This window comes from Lingula anatina, chromosome 8, assembly GCF_051362555.1.
Source record: "Lingula anatina isolate TDL-2025a chromosome 8, LinAna3.0, whole genome shotgun sequence".
Classification (NCBI taxonomy): Eukaryota; Metazoa; Brachiopoda; class Lingulata; order Lingulida; family Lingulidae; genus Lingula; species Lingula anatina.
In genome coordinates, this window is record NC_141774.1 from 11569654 (window position 1) to 11589835 (window position 20182).

Here is a 20182-nt window from a genome sequence, read left to right on the forward strand (position 1 = left end):
TATGGGACACTAATGTACACACACTGGACAATAGATGTGTCACCCCTGAATCAGAGTAATCAAAGTTATAATGCCTGGTCTACTTATAATGTGACTAATGAGTATAATGGATTTGTATTGTTGGTCTTTTTATGAAATTTGATGTTAACAAAATGATACCAGGAGCATATTATTCTACAGTTATTTATCTCCCCCAAAGTATTGGTTCAGTAGGGGTGACACTTCTATTGTCCAGTGTGTGTAGTATCAGTTAATAGTTGTAGATTTCGCGGAAGTACACGTAAGAAGGCAATGACATTTGACCAGCAAAGGTCATTTTTTATTTCTTCAGGATTTACAATAACTGAATAGTTCTTGAAAATAAAAATTAAAGTCACCTTTGGTCTCAATGTATAATATCCAGAATGACATTACTACGCATAACCGATTTCTCGATTTCGACGTCACAATACTACCAAAAACAAATTAACATTATGTCACAAGCTTTAAAAATAATACCAAGTATTTAATTTCTGACCGATCACAATCTAATTGTTGATCTGATTTAAACAAGCAGTTGCACGTGGCGTCATTTAATCCCGCCCTCTACCAGGCCCTCTACCAGGCCGTCCGCCAGGGCCTCTTCTCGGGACACAAAAGCGGCGTCGCCTGAGTCGGTAGCCGTCTGGGCAGCCGCAAGTGTACCCTCCCTCTGTATTAGTACACGTGCTGACGTTACGGGGGCGGCACACGTCCAGGGCGCACTCGTCGATATCTGTAATCAACAACGGTAAGAAATTAAATCACTTACGTCACTGATAGTACAATTATAGTCTCACCCGCTGTATAACAGACATTATCTCAAAATTTATTAATCCTATGAGCACATAAAAAAACTGCCTCTATGGTAACGTTACTGAAATCCCCTGGCAACCAAACATTGGGATAAAATAATCCAATCCAACAGTTAGAGAATCGCGAGAACTATAGGCCTAGAGAAGGTCAGACCTTCGCCATTGTCATATGCAATGAAAGTTTTTTTTTAATTTCAAACCACGGATTCAACTGAATGTGCACAGAATGAATTATTCTGCACTCAACTGATTTGTAATCTCATCTCCGCCCCCCCCCCCCCCGCCCCACAAATAGCTGCAATCTGGAATATTTCGTCAAAATCTTCGACCAACTTATCGACGTATCTTGTCCTCTAACAAACAGACAGGCAACCTCACACGCATGATGACTTATCCCCTTTCTTTGGTAGATGTACGATGGCAGGATATATACAGTTACAATGAAAATCAACCTTTGTACCCCAATTAGCGTTAAATATATAAAAACAAGTCATATTTTGCTGGATTTGAAGGGGAGTTGAATCAGAAACATTGGCAGAGAAGCAGGTGAGTGTCGGGATCGACTTAAGTTCAACAGAGATCCCTACACAATATGTAAATACTCTGTATACATGTATTAGTACATATACTGCACCGCCTTGGTACAGAACCCTATTACAGGTAAGGGATTAGTATATAAAGCGTTGGCAAAGTGGAGATCAGGGAGATCGGGGAATAAATCACTCACAGGATCAGGCGCACAAGGTTTCAGCCTTATTACTAAAGCGTTGACACTATCTTACGTAGATTCTTGCAGGGTTTCTAGTTTCGTCTTACGCCACGCAGTGTCGCCAGCCTCGTTTTAGCCTTAATGGGACAATCACACAACACTCACCTTCACAGGTGCCATTGGTGAACCGATATCCTCTGCGACAGCGACAAGTGTATCTTCCGCGTCGGATCCTGCATACACCGTTTGGACCACAAATATCGGGGGTGGCTTCGCACACGTTGATTGCTGGAAAATCATAGATCATGTTGCACTAATTATAATCAAGGCATAGTACTCCAGAAATTTCTACAAAAAAATTGAAGACTAGAATGATAATGAGGTACTGGATTTGGAATTTCTCCAAACCCATTGCGTTGGTTTACCGTTAGTGACACGCCTGGGCAGAGCATCAGATGTAGCAAATAAACATAGTACTATAAGAAATAAAAATTAAGAAATAAGTCCTTCTAGAAATAAGGCATACGATTTAACTTCAAACATCGGTCCCTTTAAAATTTTTAAATAAAAATAAACAACTTAGCGTGACCATTTTAAGAACACACAGTTCCCTACAATACAATATGCCACTGTTTTCTCATTCCAAATATTTATTACCTGTGCACGTGACCCCGTCTCCCGAATACCCAGTTATACATGCGCATGAAAACCCGCCGTCGGTGTTCGTACAGGTGGCTCTCTCGTCATGGCAGTTGTCGGTGTTGGCTGCGCATTCATCTATATCTGTGACATAAAAGTAAAAACATTAAGATAACACAGGTCTGTGGCAGCGAGATGTGATGAATGCACACAAAATACTGCAAAGATACTGAAAAACTAGACAGCAAAGCTGACAAATATACAGACACCATACAAGAAACAAGGCAGCAAAGCTGACAAATGTTCAGACATTCAGACCCAGAAAAGAGCAGTTATGGGACAAACGTCATGTGTCGACAGCGACGGCGAAGGCACGGACAGATAGACCAATCAATATATGCAGACAGTGTCTGTATATAAAAAACGAAATAAAAACGTAAATCGTTAAGCACAAAAAGCGGGAATTGTTTACGTTAAGCGCGATGAACATTTTCTGATTTTCATTAACTCCTTTCAAAAGAAACCTCAACATGACGCTATTTTGAAATTCTCACATTTCTTCTAGTACTTTTGGGAAACGGGTCCCAAGATAAGAAACTCACCTGTGCACGAGGTATAGCCATCCCCAGTATAGCCAGAGCTGCAGGCACAGGTAAAGCTTCCCACAGTGTTAGTGCAGTCAGCGTTGGCGGCACAGGTGTGATTACCATCGGCACATTCGTCCACGTCAGCTGAAGTTATGATAGAATATGTTGTACGTGCAAGAGAATGTACGCAAGTAAAAATATACTCCACTAATATGCCATTTTACATTGTGTTTCAGCAAAATAATAATAATAACAATAATAAATAAATAAACAAATTATGTCTAATAAAAACAATGATGCTCGTTTATGTTTATTTAGCGCACTGTAAATAACCATCTGGTATTACGTTATACGTTGATGGTTTAGAGTTTGGAGGATTAGATGAATGCATTTGGCTCATAATGGAATCTGACCGATAAAACAATGTAAAAAAAATCTATCTATCTATCTGTATATCTATATTGTTCCTACCTGTACACGTGACCCCGTCCCCAATAAAGCCAGGTCTGCAGGTGCACGTGAAGCTACCAGCAGTGTTCGTGCAGTCAGCGTCGTCATGGCAATTATCTGTCCCCGCTGAGCACTCGTCTATATCTGGAGATGCGAACGTAGAATGCTAAGTCAGTACAAATATCAGATTACAGAAGTACCCCTAAACACATCCTATTGTTATTTTTGTTAAACGGAACCTGGATAAAGATCGTGCCTTTGAGAAAACCTGACAAGTTTTGTGGCAATGTTTTTGTTTGTTTGTTTGTCTGTTTGTTTAACAAATGTAGCCTTTGTGAATAATCATTCCCTAAATATATTAATTCACTCACCTGTACAAGATGTTCCGTCTCCGGAAAACCCTGCATTGCAGGCACAAGTGAAACCTCCTACTGTGTTAGTGCAGGTAGCGTCGTCAGCACAGTTGTCAGAGTTTTCAGTACATTCATCGATATCTGTTTAAAACATGTCAACGGAAATAATTAATTAAATGAAAACAATGGAACAATAACATGAGTATACCTGGAGAATTCGACATAGTTGCTACAAAAAGCTAATACCGGTACTTATACATGCTGTAAGAAATGTTGTAAGAATGATAAAAACTGTGGAAAACATTGTGTAAAAAACATAACAGCACATTTCTATTATTGACAAGCACTGTAAACGAAAAAAAAAAAAACGAAATGAAGATAATCCATCAAGATATAATATTTTGTTTTGCACTAACACAAGAAAAAAAAAGATTAACCATTACCTGTGCATGTGACCCCGTCCCCAGAATACCCGGATGCACACGTGCAAGAAAAGCCGCCGTCAGTGTTTGTACATTGAGCATTTGCATGACAGTTGTCGGTATTATCAGTGCATTCATTGATATCTGTAAAAATACAGATAGTTTGGAGATAAATTATGCATTGCCCAAGGCAAAGCTGGAAAGCTGGCATCACAAATTTATAACTGGAACATTTTGTATGTTTTGGATGGCTACATGTAGGTCAGAGTACTGTACATGTTGGTATTTAGTTTTGGTTTAAAACACTTCAATATTTGTGAAAAATTATTAGACAATCGCATCAACAAATGCAGCTAGTGTATATCTATGCTGCATTTCTTTCCGTGTTAAATTTTACCTGTGCACGTGACCCCGTCACCAGAATACCCGGATGAGCATGCGCAAGAAAAACCGCCGTCAGTGTTTGTACACTGAGCATTTGCATGGCATTTGTCGGTATTTTCAGTGCATTCATTGACATCTGAAAGTATGCAGAATAACTGGACTGTTTTTGCATTATGTCCATTTAGAAAAAATAATATTAATTTTATATCGAAATAAGAGAGGTGTTATTATAAAAATGGAACATTTCTGTGCAAGCTTGTCTTATGATCGAACTAAAAAAGTAAATAAAAACATTGAAAAATGTAAATATTTGTGCCTTGTGAAAGTCTTTTAAATAATCTATCCATTTTGATATTTACCTGTACACGTGACTCCATCCCCAGTATATCCGGATGTACAAGCGCACGTAAAGCTACCAACAGTGTTTGTACACTGGGCGTTATCGTCACAGTTATCGGTGTTTGCTGCGCATTCATCGATGTCTGAAAAAAGGTGTCATAAATGTATCAACGTCATGGTGGCGGTTTGCATTCAAAGGGGGATATACGTGTATGAAATGAATAATTGCCAAGGATGTTTGTCAATTATTCAAAATGGTGGTCCAGAGAAAAGGATACACCAGTATCCTAAATCGTCATATATGGATAAATTTTATTTTTTTAACTTTTGCTCTTTTGTTATAGCCTTCAATAATGTCACTAACAATAATCAACAGTTGCTCAGAACTAATCTAAGCCTGCTGCTCTGCTTGTTGAGATATCACGGTAAAAGTAACCATCCTCGGGACTATAAACTCACCAGTACATGAGCTAGAGCCATCCCCAGTATAGCCAGCGCTGCAGGAACAGGTAAAGCTTCCCACAGAGTTAGTGCAGTCAGCGTTGGCGGCACAGGGGCTGGGTCCACTTGCAGCGCATTCATCGATGTCTGAAAATAATACAGAATGGTTGGACGCTTGTGGCACTGGTATGTTCTCAAGTCAGAAAATTGAAACATTAAAATTTTAATTTTAAAACAGACATAGGTTGTACTGTACACATGTAAGGCGTTGACATAATAAATTTGTCACACTTGAATGTTTTTTTATAATATAGCTAGCGAGCGGCCATGTAATAAAACATCTGACCTACATGTATTTTCAATTTTCATCGTGTTAAAATTTACCTGTGCAAGTGACCCCATCTCCAGAATACCCGGATGTGCAGGCGCAAGAAAAGCCGCCGTCAGTGTTTGTACATTGAGCATTTGTATGGCAGTTGTCGGTATTTTCTGTGCATTCATCGATGTCTGAAAGTATACAGAACGTGTGGTGAAACGTTTAGCACTGTCCATTACATAAGGATCATTGAACTTTGCCAAGGTACATGAACCAGTAAAGAAGAACAGAAACATGATTGTATCTATACACTTTTGTGGTTTTTGAAATAACAAATATTTGTAAAGTAAATTTATAGCCAGATTTAACGGAAGGATTTTCTTAACCAAATCATTTAAAGTATTTGATATCTTCAATATAATTTTCTCTATAATGACACTTACCTGTGCACGTGACCCCATCCCCAGAATACCCGGATGAGCATGCGCAAGTAAAGCCACCAACAGTGTTTGTACATTGAGCATTTGCATGGCAGTTGTCGGTATTTTCAGTGCATTCATTGACATCTGAAACAATGAAAATGTTAATTCACACTCAAAATAAGAGATACAATCGTATCATTTTCGTCCTTTCTTTAATGATTCCTAAAAAAGTAAATAATAGCATTGGTAAATTGTAAACTACCGGTACATGTATGTACAGTGAACAGAAAACCTTTTTACTAAAAGTGCATCCGTGTTGATACATGTACATATAATTACCTGTGCATGTGACCCCATCTCCCGTATACCCGGATGTACAAGCGCATGTAAAACTCCCGACAGTGTTTGTACACTGGGCGTTTGCATTGCAGTTATCGGTGTTTGCGGCGCATTCATCGATGTCTGAAATAAAAGTGTCATTTCAACGTCACAACTGAAGTTTGTATCCAACGTAACCTAAAAATCAGTAATTTTGTGCAATAGATAAAAATGAATGTTTAGACATATATATAAATAAAATATATACATAAAATGTCAATTTTAATTAATTATTCATTCGCTTTTGCTCCTTTGTAACAGCAGCCAATAATGAAAAGGGGCATTACTCAGAAGTTTCTGGCCCGCTACTCGGGACACCAAGGTGCAAGAATGCGTTCACATTGAAGCTTTTGTTCCACATTGTGCACTCTTGTGACCAGTTAAACAAATAAGCACACCTCTTGTTTCCAACACAATCGTAAAATCACCAGCTTTTTTGTATTCTACTTAACACCAGGAGGAGACGTTTTAATCGTTTTATCTGATTGCATTCAGCATTCAGCAAGAGTTCTCAAGGAGTAAGTGCGCACTATAGCAAGCATGGTACCGGTACAATGGAGATTCATTGCAAATGCTCCCTGAGAAACCATCCCTGGACTACTGTTAGAAAACACACCTGTGCACGACGTATAGCCATCCCCAGTAAAGCCAGCACTGCAGGCACAGGTAAAGCTTCCCAGGGTATTTGTGCAGTCAGCGTTGGTAACGCAGGTGTGGGTACCAGCGGCACATTCATCCACATCGGCTGAAATTACGATAAAGATGCCTCGTAGATGTTTAAATATCTTATATTTTATGTGATAATGACACCTGAAAAGCTACGGTGTTGTACATGAAGATTACAGAGTCACCTAATATATCTGTTGCGGTAGTTTTAAAGTGCACAACAATTTTTTATGACCTGCATGGAAGCCACTTATGTAGTACAGTTTCATTAGTCATATATTTGAAATGACCAATAAAGTTTCCTTTGTCAATAACTCTGGAATGTTCACTGATTTTACCAGCCAATATTTTGTCTTCTGAAAGTCAAACTTCATTAAGAAAATGAGGGCTGCGATAGATATTATAAAGTAAAACCTATATAATCATATACCTGTACACGTGACCCCGTCCCCAATAAAACCAGGTCTGCAGGTGCACGTGAAGCTGCCAGCAGTGTTGGTGCAGTCAGCGTCGTCATGGCAATTATCTGTCCCCGCTGAGCACTCGTCTATATCTGGAGACCCGAATGAACAGGGTAGAAAGCAAAATCAGTGAAATATCTGTACGAATTTGATATTTATCGACCAAAAGATGAAATGCTACAGTGAATTCAGCTAAGTTAAACAGAAATTAGATGTTTGTATCATACAAAAAACCTGTCACATTTTTAGTAATGTTTTTTTTTACAAAAAAGAAGGCCATTCAACTTAATAGTGCCAAAATACATGTATATTATTACACTCACCTGTACAAGATGTTCCATCTCCGGAAAACCCTGCATTGCAGGCACAAGTGAAACCTCCTACTGTATTAGTGCAGGTAGCGTCGTCAGCACAGTTGTCAGAGTTTTCAGTACATTCATCGATATCTGTTTAAAACATACCAACGGAAATAATTAAGTACATGAAAAATAATGAAAAAGATAAGTATACCTTCATAATTCTACAGTTACAAAATTTAATATTTACACAAGCTGAAAAAAATGGAGTGAGAGCGATAAAAACATAGTGCTGCTTTCTGAACATGTAGATCCATGATTGTAAAATAAAATTACAGCATGTTTGTATTATTGACACATTAAGTCAAGAGAAACAAGAGGAAGATGACCCAGCAGATATAATATTTTATCGTTATGCACTCACAGAAGAAAGACAAAATATACCATTACCTGTGCACGTTACCCCATCTCCTGAATACCCGGATGTACACGCGCAAGTAAAGCTGCCGACAGTGTTTGTACACTGAGCATTAGCATTGCAGTTATCGGTGTTTGCGGCGCATTCATCGATATCTGAAAAAAGGTGTTATACATGTATCAACGTCAAAGCTGAGATTTGCATTCAGACGTGACCGTATATCAGTAACTTGGTGCAACATAACATAGGACCTTGTTAGTGTATTCTAAGATCTAATAAACGGATCTTAGGTGTATTAAATGGATAATAAACAGAGACACGTTTAAATTATTCGAAATGGAAGTCCAGACACATGGATGTATCGTAACTTGTTAAATATGGTTAATTTCTAATTATTTTAAAAACCTTTTCTCTTTTGTAACAGCTGTCAATACGGTCACCGACAATAACCAACAGTTAATCAGAACTCACTGAGCCACGCGGGTCTAAGGAACCATCACCTGACCTACTAACTCACCTGTGCACGAGTTAGAGCCATCCCCAGTATAGCCAGAGCTGCAGGAACAGGTAAAGCTTCCCACAGTGTTAGTGCAATCAGCGTTGGCGGCACAGGGGCTGGGTCCACTTGCAGCGCATTCATCGATGTCTGAAAATAATGCAGAATGGCTGGACGGTTATGGTTTAATTCCAAGTCAGAAAAAGGAAACTATTAAATCTTAAAGCTAAAATAGCTTATTGCACATGTGCTGTACGTTGGCACGATAGATTTCTATCATCTTTGTTCTTATTTTAGGAATAGCAAAAAGTAACTTATTGCATTTAAAAAACGTGTGCAGTGAAGCTCTTTTACTTAACAGTATCCATGTTAATATTTACCTGTGCAAGTGACCCCATCTCCCGAATACCCGGATGTACACGTACAAGTAAAGCTGCCGCCAGTGTTTGTACACTGAGCGTTTGCATTGCAGTTATCGGTGTTTGCGGCGCATTCATCGATGTCTGAAAAAAGGGCGTCATATCAACGTCAAAGCTGAGGTTTGCATTCCGACGTGACCGTATATCAGTGATTTGGTGCAACATAACATTGGACCTTGTTAGTGTATTCTAAGATCTAATAAACGGATCTTAGGTGTATTAAATGGATAATAAACAGAGACACGTTTAAATTATTCAAAATGGAAGTCCAGACACATGGATGTATCGTAAATTGTTAAATGTGGTTAATTTTAAATTATTTTAAAAACCTTTTCTCTTTTGTAACAGCTGCCAATACTGTCACCGACAATAACCAACAGTTGCTCAGAACTCGCCGAGATACGCGGGACTAAGGAACCATCACCTGACCTACAAACTCACCTGTACACGAGTTAGAGCCATCCCCAGTATAGCCAGCGCTGCAGGAACAGGTAAAGCTTCCCACAGTGTTAGTGCAGTCAGCGTTGGCGGCACAGGGGCTAGGCCCACTTGCAGCGCATTCATCGATGTCTGAAAAAAATACAGAATGGCTGGACGGTTATGGTTTAATATCAAGTCAGAAAAATGAAACAATTAAATCTAAAAGCTAAAATAGCTCATTGCACACGTGCTGTTCCCTATACGTTGACACGATAGATTTGTATCATCTTTGTTCTTATTATAGAATAGCAAAAAGTAAGTTATTACATTTAAAAAACGTGTGCAGTGAAGCTCTTTTACTTAAAGGGATAATAACTCTTCGTATGAAATCTGTATTTCACAATAAAAACATTGTGAATGACTCATGAAAATATAATATATCCTGTTTTCCCACAAAAACGGCTGTTATAGCTATTATTCTGATATCTGAGCTTGTCTTTAGACCACGTGACCTCCATTGATGGCTATACTCTGTTAAAATCTCTTAAGAGATTTTAACAAAAAACCAAACTTTTTAGAAAAAAACCAGGGACTAACTTTGAATGTAAAAATGGATTCATTTACCATTGGTCAGTATGGGAAAATTGTTGTTTACTCCAGGAAAATTCATTTTTTGGCCAAAACGAAGAGTTATTATCACTTTAACAGTATCCACGTTAATATTTACCTGTGCAAGTGACCCCATCTCCCGAATACCCGGATGTACAAGCACACGTAAAGCTGCCGACAGTGTTTGTACACTGGGCGTTTTCGTCACAGTTGTCGGTGTTTGCTGCGCATTCATCAATGTCTGAAAAATGGTGTTATACATGTATCAGTGTCTTAGCTGAGGTTTCCATTCCACTGTGAGGTTAATGTTTATTTTAATTTATTTAATTTAATATGTTAATGTTAATTTGGTGCAACAAAGCAAAGGATCATGTACTTTTATGAAATGAATAATCAACAAGGATACAGTGTATGTGTAACTTGTTACATAAGGGGCGTATGGGTAACCTTATCTTTCATTTTTTAAAAATTATTGTTCTTTTATAAAATCGGTCAAAACTGAAAGCGACAATAACCAACAGGTGCTCAGAATTTCCTGCCTTCTGCACTGCTCCCTGAAATACGAGGGTCTAGGAAAACATCACCTGACTTACAAACTCACCTGTGCACGAGTTAGAGCCATCCCCACTATAGCCAGCGCTGCAGGCACAGGTAAAGCTTCCCACAGTGTTAGTGCAGTCAGCGTTGGCGGCGCAGGGGCTGGGTCCACTTGCAGCGCATTCATCGATGTCTGAAAATAATACAGAATGACTGGACGGTTATGGTTTAATATCAAGTCAGGAAAATGAAACAATTAAATCTAAAAGCTAAAATAGCTCATTGCACATGTGCTGTACGTTGGCACGATAGATTTGTATCATCTTTGTTCTTATTTTAGGAACAGCAAAAAGTAAGTTATTACATTTAAAAAACGTGTGCAGTGAAGCTCTCTTACTTAACAGTATCCATGTTAATATTTACCTGTGCAAGTGACCCCATCTCCCGAATACCCGGATGTACAAGCGCACGTAAAGCTGCCAACAGCGTTTGTACACTGGGCGTTTGCATGGCAGTTATCGGTGTTTGCAGCGCATTCATCGATGTCTGAAAAAAGGTGTCATACATGTATCAGTGTCTTAGCTGAGGTTTCCATTCCACTGTGAGGTTAATGTATAATCAGTAAATTGGTGCAACAAAGGATCATGTAATTGTGTGAAATGGATAATCAAAAAAGGATACAGTGTATGTGTTAATTATTCAAAATGGAGTACCAGACACATGAATACATATATTGTTACGTGTTATATACGGGGTGTACGGATAACCCTATTTCTTATTTCTTACGTTCCTTTTCTTTTGTAAGAGCGTTCAAAACTGTAACCAGCAATAACCAACAGGTGCTTAGAACTTTCTGCCTTCTGCATTTCTCACTGAGATACCACGGTCAAAGAAACTATCCCCCGGGACTACAAACTCACCTGTACACGAGCTAGAGCCATCCCCAGTATAGCCAGCGCTGCAAGCACAGGTAAAGCTTCCAACTGTGTTAGTGCAGTCAGCGTTGGCGACACAGGGGCTGGGTCCACTTGCAGCGCATTCATCGATATCTGAAAAAATGCAGAATGGCTGGAGTGTAATATCAAGGCAGAAAAATGAGGCAATAAAATCTTAAAGTAAAAACGAAATTCTTGTTGTACTGGTACATTGTATATGAACGTGTAGTGAACGTTGGCAGGATAAATTTGTTACACTTTTGTGTTTTTTTAAGTAAAACCTCTTATCTACCTGTATAATACAACTCCCACCGTGGTTATATTTACCTGTACACGTGATCCCATTTCCCGAATATCCGGATGAGCATGCGCAAGAAAAGCCGCCGTCAGTGTTGGTACATTGAGCATTTGCATGGCAGTTGTCGGTATTTTCAGTGCATTCATTGATATCTGGAAGATTGCAGAATGTGTGAGGGAATGCCATGCTTTGTCCATTTATTAAGGCTCATTGGACTTTACCAAGGTAAGACAGAGAGAAGAATCATATTATCTAAATAGTTTTTTTGTTTTTTCAAAGTATTTCTGAAAGTAAATTTTAAACCACATTTTTTGGAATGCTTAACCCAACTAAAATCACTAAGTGTAGTTGATTCATTTAATTCATTTTTGTCTAAAATACCTGTGCACGTGACTCCATCTCCGGAATACCCGGATGAGCATGCGCAAGAAAAGCCGCCGTTAGTGTTGGTACATTGAGCATTTGCATGGCAGTTGTCGGTATTTTCAGTGCATTCATTGATATCTGGAAGTATGCAAAATATATGGACGGTTATGGTGTAATAACAATTCATAAAAAACAAAGAATTATCAAAGTGAAATAGATAAGTTATTGTGAAAAAAGCAGTTCACTTTTGTGCTTTATTTACGGAATTCAGCAACAGACGGAAAAAAACAAGTTCTTACCTGAAGAACTTCTTACCTGTACACGTTCTTCCCTGCAACAATCTCTTCCCCGCAATAAATCTAAACCTGCACAAGTTCTAACCTGCAAATATTCTGACCTGTAGAAGTTCCTACCTGCACCAATTTCTTACCTGCACAAGTTCTCTCCTGCACAAGTTTTTACCTGCACATGTTCTTAGTGCCTGACACGTCGTTATCTGCACAAGTTCTTACCTTTATAAGTTCTTATCTGTGCAATCTCTTATACTGTACCTGCAACAGTTCTTACCGGTACCTGTACAAATTCTTACCTGCACAAGATTTTTACCTGCACCACTTCTTACCTGTGCACGTTCTTACCTGTACACGTCTGACCGTCCCCAGTATAACCAGCTCTGCATGCACAGGTAAAACCGTCGGCAGTGTCAGTGCAGTCTGCGTTTGCATCACAGTTGTGCGTGCCGGCGGCACATTCGTCTGTAGCGCCACCTATATATAGTTAAGGTAGATAATGATAATTGTAGTCATGTCATTGATATGAAGACTTGCAAATATATGACCTTGATTTTACAACCAGAAGACTATTTTTTCATTTATTTTTTTAAAGATTATGCAGTTTTTCTGTACACATCTACGGCAAACCATAAATTATTCCCATTCAATTGACTATGAAAACCATTTACAAGCCTTAAAACAGAATTGTAATTTTTAGAAAAGGGAAAGAAAATCCATTTTCAACAAAAGTTTCCATGGTTACTTACCTCCGCAGCCTCCGGAGATCTCACATTCTGTCTCAGTGACTGGAATGGAGAGATTATGAATTATTTCTAAATTGACATTTTTTTAAATATGGAGTCAGGGCGCCGCCCATCTTCAGTATATAACCCAGTACGGTAGTACGTGGCGCGTTAAGAATGACATTACCGTTGTAGCGAAACTGCGAGTCCGTGTAACTGAAATTCCTCTCTCCATTTAGTTATAATGGTTAGGGTTAGCACAAGGGGGTCAAAATCTAGGGAGGGGCTGACCTGTACAAACAAATGGGAAGCGGACTCTCTATCATTGGGGACTCTCCGTCACATTACAAAAATGTACACCTGTACTACTACTACTGTGATTCATAGGGTGCAATATACTATGAGTATCTTCGCTAAGAAAGTTATGTTTTCACGTCTGTCTTTTTTATTTTTTAAGCACCTAACTCAGAAAGTTATAAATAGACTTTGATGATTTTTTGGGGTATGATGTATGCTGGAACGGGTACAGGTACATGTAGAGGGATAATAAATAGTTTAAATAAACTAAATTTTAGTGTTTTGTGTTCTTCAGTACTTGCACCTGTTCACCTGTACCTGTGTATATTACATGTATACCAGTAGCTAGAGCACTTACCACATAGTCCATTATTGCAGGGGTTAGCTAGATACTGATTGCTTGGACAATTGCTACAGGGTGTGCCAGAATTATAGGGGCTCTGTCCCTGATAATTGCCACTGAAATAATGAAAATAGAATAATAATAATAATATTTAGGTATGATAACATATGATAGTGCAAATAGTACACAAACATATGAGGTCATGTTTACACACAAATAGAATGAAGTGATGACTCAGAGGGGAGTTGATGTCACAAAGACTGGACGTAATGTCACAAGGACAGGACATGATGACACAGACAGAGCGTGATGTCACACAGACATGGCGTTATGACACAGACAGGACATGATGTCACACAGACAGACAGACAGATTGTACACAATTGTATTTATCTTGTATAATGTTAAATATACAAAGTGACTTTCTCGTCGCAAAGTGAACGCACATAAACTCTTGCTGTAAAGATGGTAAGGCGTTGCAGAATGATTAATGAACGTGAATTTCCCTTTGTTGTTTAGAAATAAAGTTGGTTTTTTTTTTCACCTCCCCGTTCTACTAAAAATTAGCAGGGGTTGGGAGGCCGGCTGCGCGTGCACTTACCCGGGGTAGTAATTACAGACGACGATCCAGTAATATGGAAACTGGGCTCCGCAGGGGGAAACACCTTGACACGCAGAATACGCACAACCCAGTCTAAAAGAATTGGCCCATGCCACCTATGTAAAAACATTTAAAAATGCTATTCGTTTTAAAGTTTGTACAAATTCATCACCAGTCCTGATGCATTAAATTAAGTCTATCACCAAAATGTGAGCAATATTTTTCAAAGTCCACAACTGCAACTTTCTGCCAAATGGGATACCTTTCACAAATTATGATTACATCTAATAACCTTGCTCCGCTAGTGAATAGTGCATGTGATTTCAAAGCACAAAGTCAAAATTTTGGAAGTACTTATGATACATTATTAATACTAATATTAAATATTAATTGCAAGTATGACATATTCAACCACGTGATAGCAACGTGACAGTCTGAACCCGCCCCCCTCACCTGTGTGTAGTGTCCACAGACTTTATTGGTGTCACATGTGTCCGTGGCGTAGTTGTAAAACTGGTTCTCGTTAAACCAGGACTGCAGAGCTAAGCCAGTGAGGTTAGACGGCTTGTTGTTGACGGTGCTGCAGGAGACGTAGAGGTTCTGCCCCACGTACTGGCCGGCGAAGTCAAACGTGCACCCTTGGTTCTGGTAGGGGGTCAGGTCCGCGTGGGCGTGGGCGTAGATGCACTGGTTTATGTAGTCTTGGCCGTCGCAGTCCGCCAGATCTGGGTCCCACATCTAGATGTATTATTAAGCAGTATAATTATCATTGATTGGGGTCATTACTGATCTGATCCATGGAACCGGTAGTTAATAACAAGATATACTGGTATGCCCTGCAAAGCCCTGCATAAATATCCTAAAATGTCCCCTTAATGTTAAATGAGTTTTTCTCATTTTTTTATTTTTGCTTAACATGTTTTTGATTTTAATTATTAACGGCCCCCTGAGCTGCCCATGTGCCAGCGTACGTACCATCTGTTTCATATTGGAGGATTGCGGTTGTACCATCCTCCTGGCCTCATTGTGGTAGTTGAGCATCTCTTCCTTCTCAGAAGCACTGAACAAATTCTCCGGACACTGGCTACACGGAGCCGCCAGGGAGCGCTTCGTTCGCACTTGCGAGTACGAAAATGACATGGAGGCTGCAAAAGTTTCAAATTTTTTAACATTTAACGATTTAAACGGGTTAAAAGTTTGAAGAAATTGAATGAGTTGTGGTGAAAAGTTAAAATTGCTGGTGATTTTACAGGGAAACGGTAACAAAACGATGACAAAAACAATTGTACACGCAGATAAACCTGATATTATTTTAATTATAAACAACAGCAAATCAAACCCGTTTAGACGTACCTCCATTCACTGTTGCTATGGCAACAAATATAAAGTTCAGCAGAATGCTAGACAGCATCTTCATCTGAAAAAGTTAATTCAAAATAAGTTAGTTTTACTATTAAAAATCTAAAAGTGTGCAAGGAATAAAGGAGCATCGGAAGATTTTACTAAATTTTGGTACATTATATATACCCTGTATATATATATATATTGTTTCACCTTAAAGGATTCTTGAACTGCTCAATTAATTATGATTCTAGTTCAGTTTAACAGAGGGTTCGGTTATTTTGTAAAAGAATTCTGCACAGATCTTCTCCTCGTTTATCTAATGTATCCATGTTTGGCAATGCGCGAACTTGAACAGACTCTATCTATATTAACAGATATTTTAGCTGACACAGAGGACAAGATCCAGGGTGTCAAACAAATGCTTAATTGCAAAGCAGACACGGCACACAATCAAACAACCGGCTTAATTTGCTGGTATACAATGTTTACCACATTTTAATGTTAAAAACCCCGTTGTCTCTATTTAATATTAGCTTGCGAGAACAACAGTTGCAGATCGTGCAAAGTAGAACATCGGATATAGTGGTGGTACAAATCTACATGTAATTACAGGTCATTATTGTGTATATAGTGGGTTCTTTCGTCTTGGTAAGTGAAGCTTTAACTGCCTTATTAACTCCTACATGAAATCAACTGTCATTTACACCCGTATGCTGGTGTAATTGTATCAATTTCCTGGATATTTCCTGGACAATCGACCCATGCTTTGTGGTGATGAGGCATCCAAGTTCGATGCTGAGGGAAAATTGGATCGTGTTGTTTGTGTGGAAGTAGTTAGATATATAATGTACTGACATGTTATTTATTTTATTAAATACTATACCCATTTTCATTGTTATTTGTTTATTCTTATATGAACATGTACAATATTCTGCTCGGTAAAAGTCGTTATAAAAACGCAAACAATATAATCCCCGCTTAATTAAAAGTTAAAGTTTCGCTGGGTTTCTCTTTTTTTTCTCCGATATTTTTTGTCAGCTCCCACTCCTTTTCGCTCCTCATTCGTTAATCTGACCAGGGAATTATTATCCGATATAATTCCCTGATCTGACGTTAAGTGTAACCCCACTCCCGTGAAACCTTCCTTGACTTTACGGTATGTCGGGGAAAGACCCCTCAAAGTTTCGAAATAATAGCAGTGGGATTACTGGGTTCGTGGTTCTCTACACTCCTTTATAAATATCGTGCGGTGCACGTTTTTGTTTCGCACCTTTTTACTGGCCCCTGTATGTAACCACTCAACAGTGATTTTACTGCCTTTTACAAAACCTTCTCTTCATCAGATTCAAATACAAGTGAAATTACTCAGTATTTGGAAGCACATCTCGTTGGATAACTTCCTTAACCGTGATGTCATGGTCCGATTGTAGACGATACTAGTTGTGCATGACCACCCATTATTAGTCGAGAACCAGTGTGATGTCTGTCAGCTATTTGCATACGAGTTCTATTTTCTCGAGCGAGAATACACCAAGTCGTAAAAAAGTGTTTTCTCCGCTTTTTCCATCATGATCAATATTTATTTAGGGAGATAAGATCCCTGACGCATACTATAAGTCTATGAACAGACAATAGATCAAAGTAATGTATTTCTACATGTATGTCGTTTTTACGCCACACGCTATATGTACGGTACATGCATTAACGAAGCAGGAGAGGGATTTGCCGTTCGGTGTCAAAAACTGGCTGCGGCAATTTTTTTTTTTTTTTTTTTTTGCAATCGGACCATGAAATTGCGACTTAAGTCATGAATTCGGCGATCACTGGGTAGCGGCTCCAAGTAACAGGTGGCGATTTCAGTTCTCGTGCTTGCCCTCGAGATGAACACAGACATACCTGTAGGTACATTTACTATAGCCTTTCACAATTGACCTTTTTCTATGCTTCTGATCGTCCAAATTTTAGGCGATAGGTTATAAGGTTTAAATTTTGGTAAAAATGGATTCTGACAAAATATTTTATTTATAAATTAAAATGAAAAGCGTCTCACATATAGAAAACATAAAACATAAATGGAGACAGGCCTACATCACAGAATGAAATTTTAGTCCAACCAACATAAAAGTGGGCACAGCTATTATTGATAAGAAATGGTACAAATAAGGTACATTTTCACTTCCTGCACAAATGTTTTAGACTGTGTATCGTCCTTACCAGTATCAGTTATTTATGATTCTTTTTAGGATCTACATCTCCAGTAGCAACAATTGTTTTTCTACTGGGGTATACATGTACTCCCTACCAGCGTTAGATGATCAAGGACCTGGGTAGTGTATACATTAACCCCAATGCATTGTAACAAATCTTTAACAGTCTATGATTCCTACCGGTTCATTGTTAAATAGGGCAGAAGCTTGTCAATTTTTAACTGTATTAGTTAATAAAGACTTGTGAACAATAGCACGGGTGTTGAGATGAACTGGTCTTTATGTATTTGCTTCTGCAAAAAAGTTATGTTTACCAGAGTTTTCTCTTTATAGATTTTTTTCAGTCTAACATTCGTTGTTTGTATAATTCTGTGTATTCTGTTATTGTGTTACCCTTTCCACTGAATATAATGAATGTCTTTATGTCGGAGTGAGTGAGGTACTAGTATTGAATTATTTCTTTATCAATTTGCACCCTTCCTTGAAGTTATGTAGTTGAAATTCAAGCGATCAGTAATTGAAAAAGTTTAAGTGTTCAAGCGAAAAAATTGCCATGGAAGCAATTGAATCATGACATTGGCATTATTTTTCCAAAATGAACAGATTACAAACAATCATTATAATGATAATTTAAGTTGAAATCCGATCTCTCAGAGTTTGACATTATGCAGTTAAACCATTTGCAGTAATTAAAGATATAAAGCATAATAACTAAAGTTTGCTGGTAAAATAAAACTATGACAACTCTTCATACAAAATTAATAACCCCACAATAAATACATAGTAAACAGCACATAATAGTATTAGTAATTGCATTTTACCACCAAGCTACGGTTTTCGTAATTATTGTGAAATCCTTGCTGTAGAATAATCCATGTGTACAATGTAAATGAACCATTTGTACAATCTTAAGATCAACAACAACAATATTAGTACTAATATCAATAATAATAATATCGCAACCAAAGATATTGGAAGTTCTCTAGTTCGCACATGTGGATAAAAAATTGCAATTTTTTTTAAATGTCATCGTTACCTTTATTGTTTTCCAAGCTCCTTATTCTTCACCCACTGCTTGTCGACTCTTTTATTTTTACTTAAATGGCACTTTTGAAGCGCCGCAGCTAGTCTTATTTTTGAAAAAAAATTTTTTTGCAGGTTTCTTTCGATGTTGGTCCGCTTTTCACCGCTATCTCCTCGCAACTGCTTTTCTCCAGGAGAGGTCAGTTTATATACGCGTGTTGAGGCAAGGATAAAGGTTACTGACAACGAATGTACGTCACAGATGGTGGCGATACAACGAAATGAAGGACGTAAATAAAGTGGTTACTAGTGTCACGTGTCCCGATTGTCACTGTGATAAGATCGGAGTGAGAAAGCGAGATTACTGTCACACCTTATACGCCAGATCCTGTTCACATCAAAATGTATACATGTCATCAGCGCCGGTATATACTGTTCCAATCTCGACCGGAACAGAGGAGGCCGGTGTGACAGAAATGATAGTCCGCTAGGAACAGTAGCCCGCTTTCCATTACTTTGTACAGGTGACATTCGTCCCATATACTAGTACTAACCCCAATACTCCGACTTACCCTAACCTGTAGTAATCATATGTGATCCCGGAATTCCATTTTTAGGACTTTCCATTCCTGTTACACCGGTTCTCTTTGTGTGCGTGGCAACTCAATATACTGGCTTTGAAGAAAGAGGGTATTCCTAACTGCGCCCCCCCCTCGCTATTGGCACACCCACCAAAATATCAGGACGCAAAAAATGGGGAGGACCGTGGAGCCCCGCCCACATCACCCACCCACCCCCACCCCCACCAGCGCCACTCCCAGCCCTAAGCCCGTAGCGTAATTACGTGCTTAGAAGTGTCAAAAACAGCCGACCCAGTCTAGAACAGTAAAAACACACTGCTCGTATCGAAAACTGCCTTAATTACGCTTGGGCGCTTACTGCCGATGTATGTGGCTAACCAGTGAAATGCTAAAATTATAGAATGTGACAAATTATAGAGCGTGACAAATGGAAAGTGAATAACTTAATATTTTGAGACAACTGCACCTGAGCAGCAGTACCTCGGGTTTCCTCATTTTCTACGACAAAATCAATTTTTTTTGGAAATATAGTTTCCCAACTGTGTGTAATATTAAGAACAACACATCATTATCAGGA

General features: G+C 38.6%; 1 protein-coding gene across 20 annotated transcripts; it reads right to left on the bottom strand.

Moving 5' to 3' along the window:
- Positions 1-292: 292 nt before the first annotated feature.
- LOC106179020 (uncharacterized) lies at positions 293-19559 on the bottom strand. 20 transcript variants are annotated; one of them, XM_087019361.1, is made up of 34 exons: positions 19038-19557; positions 15804-15867; positions 15426-15595; positions 14904-15188; positions 14451-14566; positions 13865-13965; positions 13234-13272; positions 12833-12961; positions 12210-12332; positions 11858-11980; positions 11516-11644; positions 11019-11141; positions 10660-10788; positions 10177-10299; positions 9471-9599; positions 8991-9113; positions 8632-8760; positions 8141-8269; positions 7724-7846; positions 7370-7492; positions 6890-7018; positions 6235-6357; positions 5917-6039; positions 5542-5664; positions 5176-5304; positions 4737-4859; positions 4391-4537; positions 4015-4137; positions 3590-3712; positions 3240-3362; positions 2784-2912; positions 2200-2325; positions 1708-1830; positions 293-754 (listed from the first exon to the last, which is right to left on the bottom strand). In XM_087019361.1, exons 2-34 carry the CDS (start codon positions 15865-15867, stop codon positions 573-575), a joined length of 4236 nt encoding a protein of 1411 aa, XP_086875487.1. In that variant the 5' UTR covers positions 19038-19557; the 3' UTR covers positions 293-572. The 20 variants fall into 20 exon arrangements, with proteins under 20 accessions (XP_086875487.1, XP_086875489.1, XP_086875490.1 ...); XM_087019363.1 differs by having other exon boundaries at positions 8147-8269; positions 19038-19556; XM_087019364.1 differs by having other exon boundaries at positions 4391-4513; positions 19038-19555.
- Between the last annotated feature and the right edge of the window lie 623 nt (positions 19560-20182).

Excerpts from the sequence above, each read along its gene's own strand:
- LOC106179020 (XM_087019361.1), bottom strand. The coding sequence starts at position 15,867 with ATGAAGATGCTGTCTAGCATTCTGCTGAACTTTATATTTGTTGCCATA. Across the intron at positions 11,142-11,515 it reads TGGCTCTAGCTCGTGTACAG|ACATCGATGAATGCGCTGCA; the intron begins GTGAGTTTGTAG and ends ACCTTTTTTCAG. Across the intron at positions 9,114-9,470 it reads TGGCTCTAACTCGTGTACAG|ACATCGATGAATGCGCCGCA; the intron begins GTGAGTTTGTAG and ends CCCTTTTTTCAG.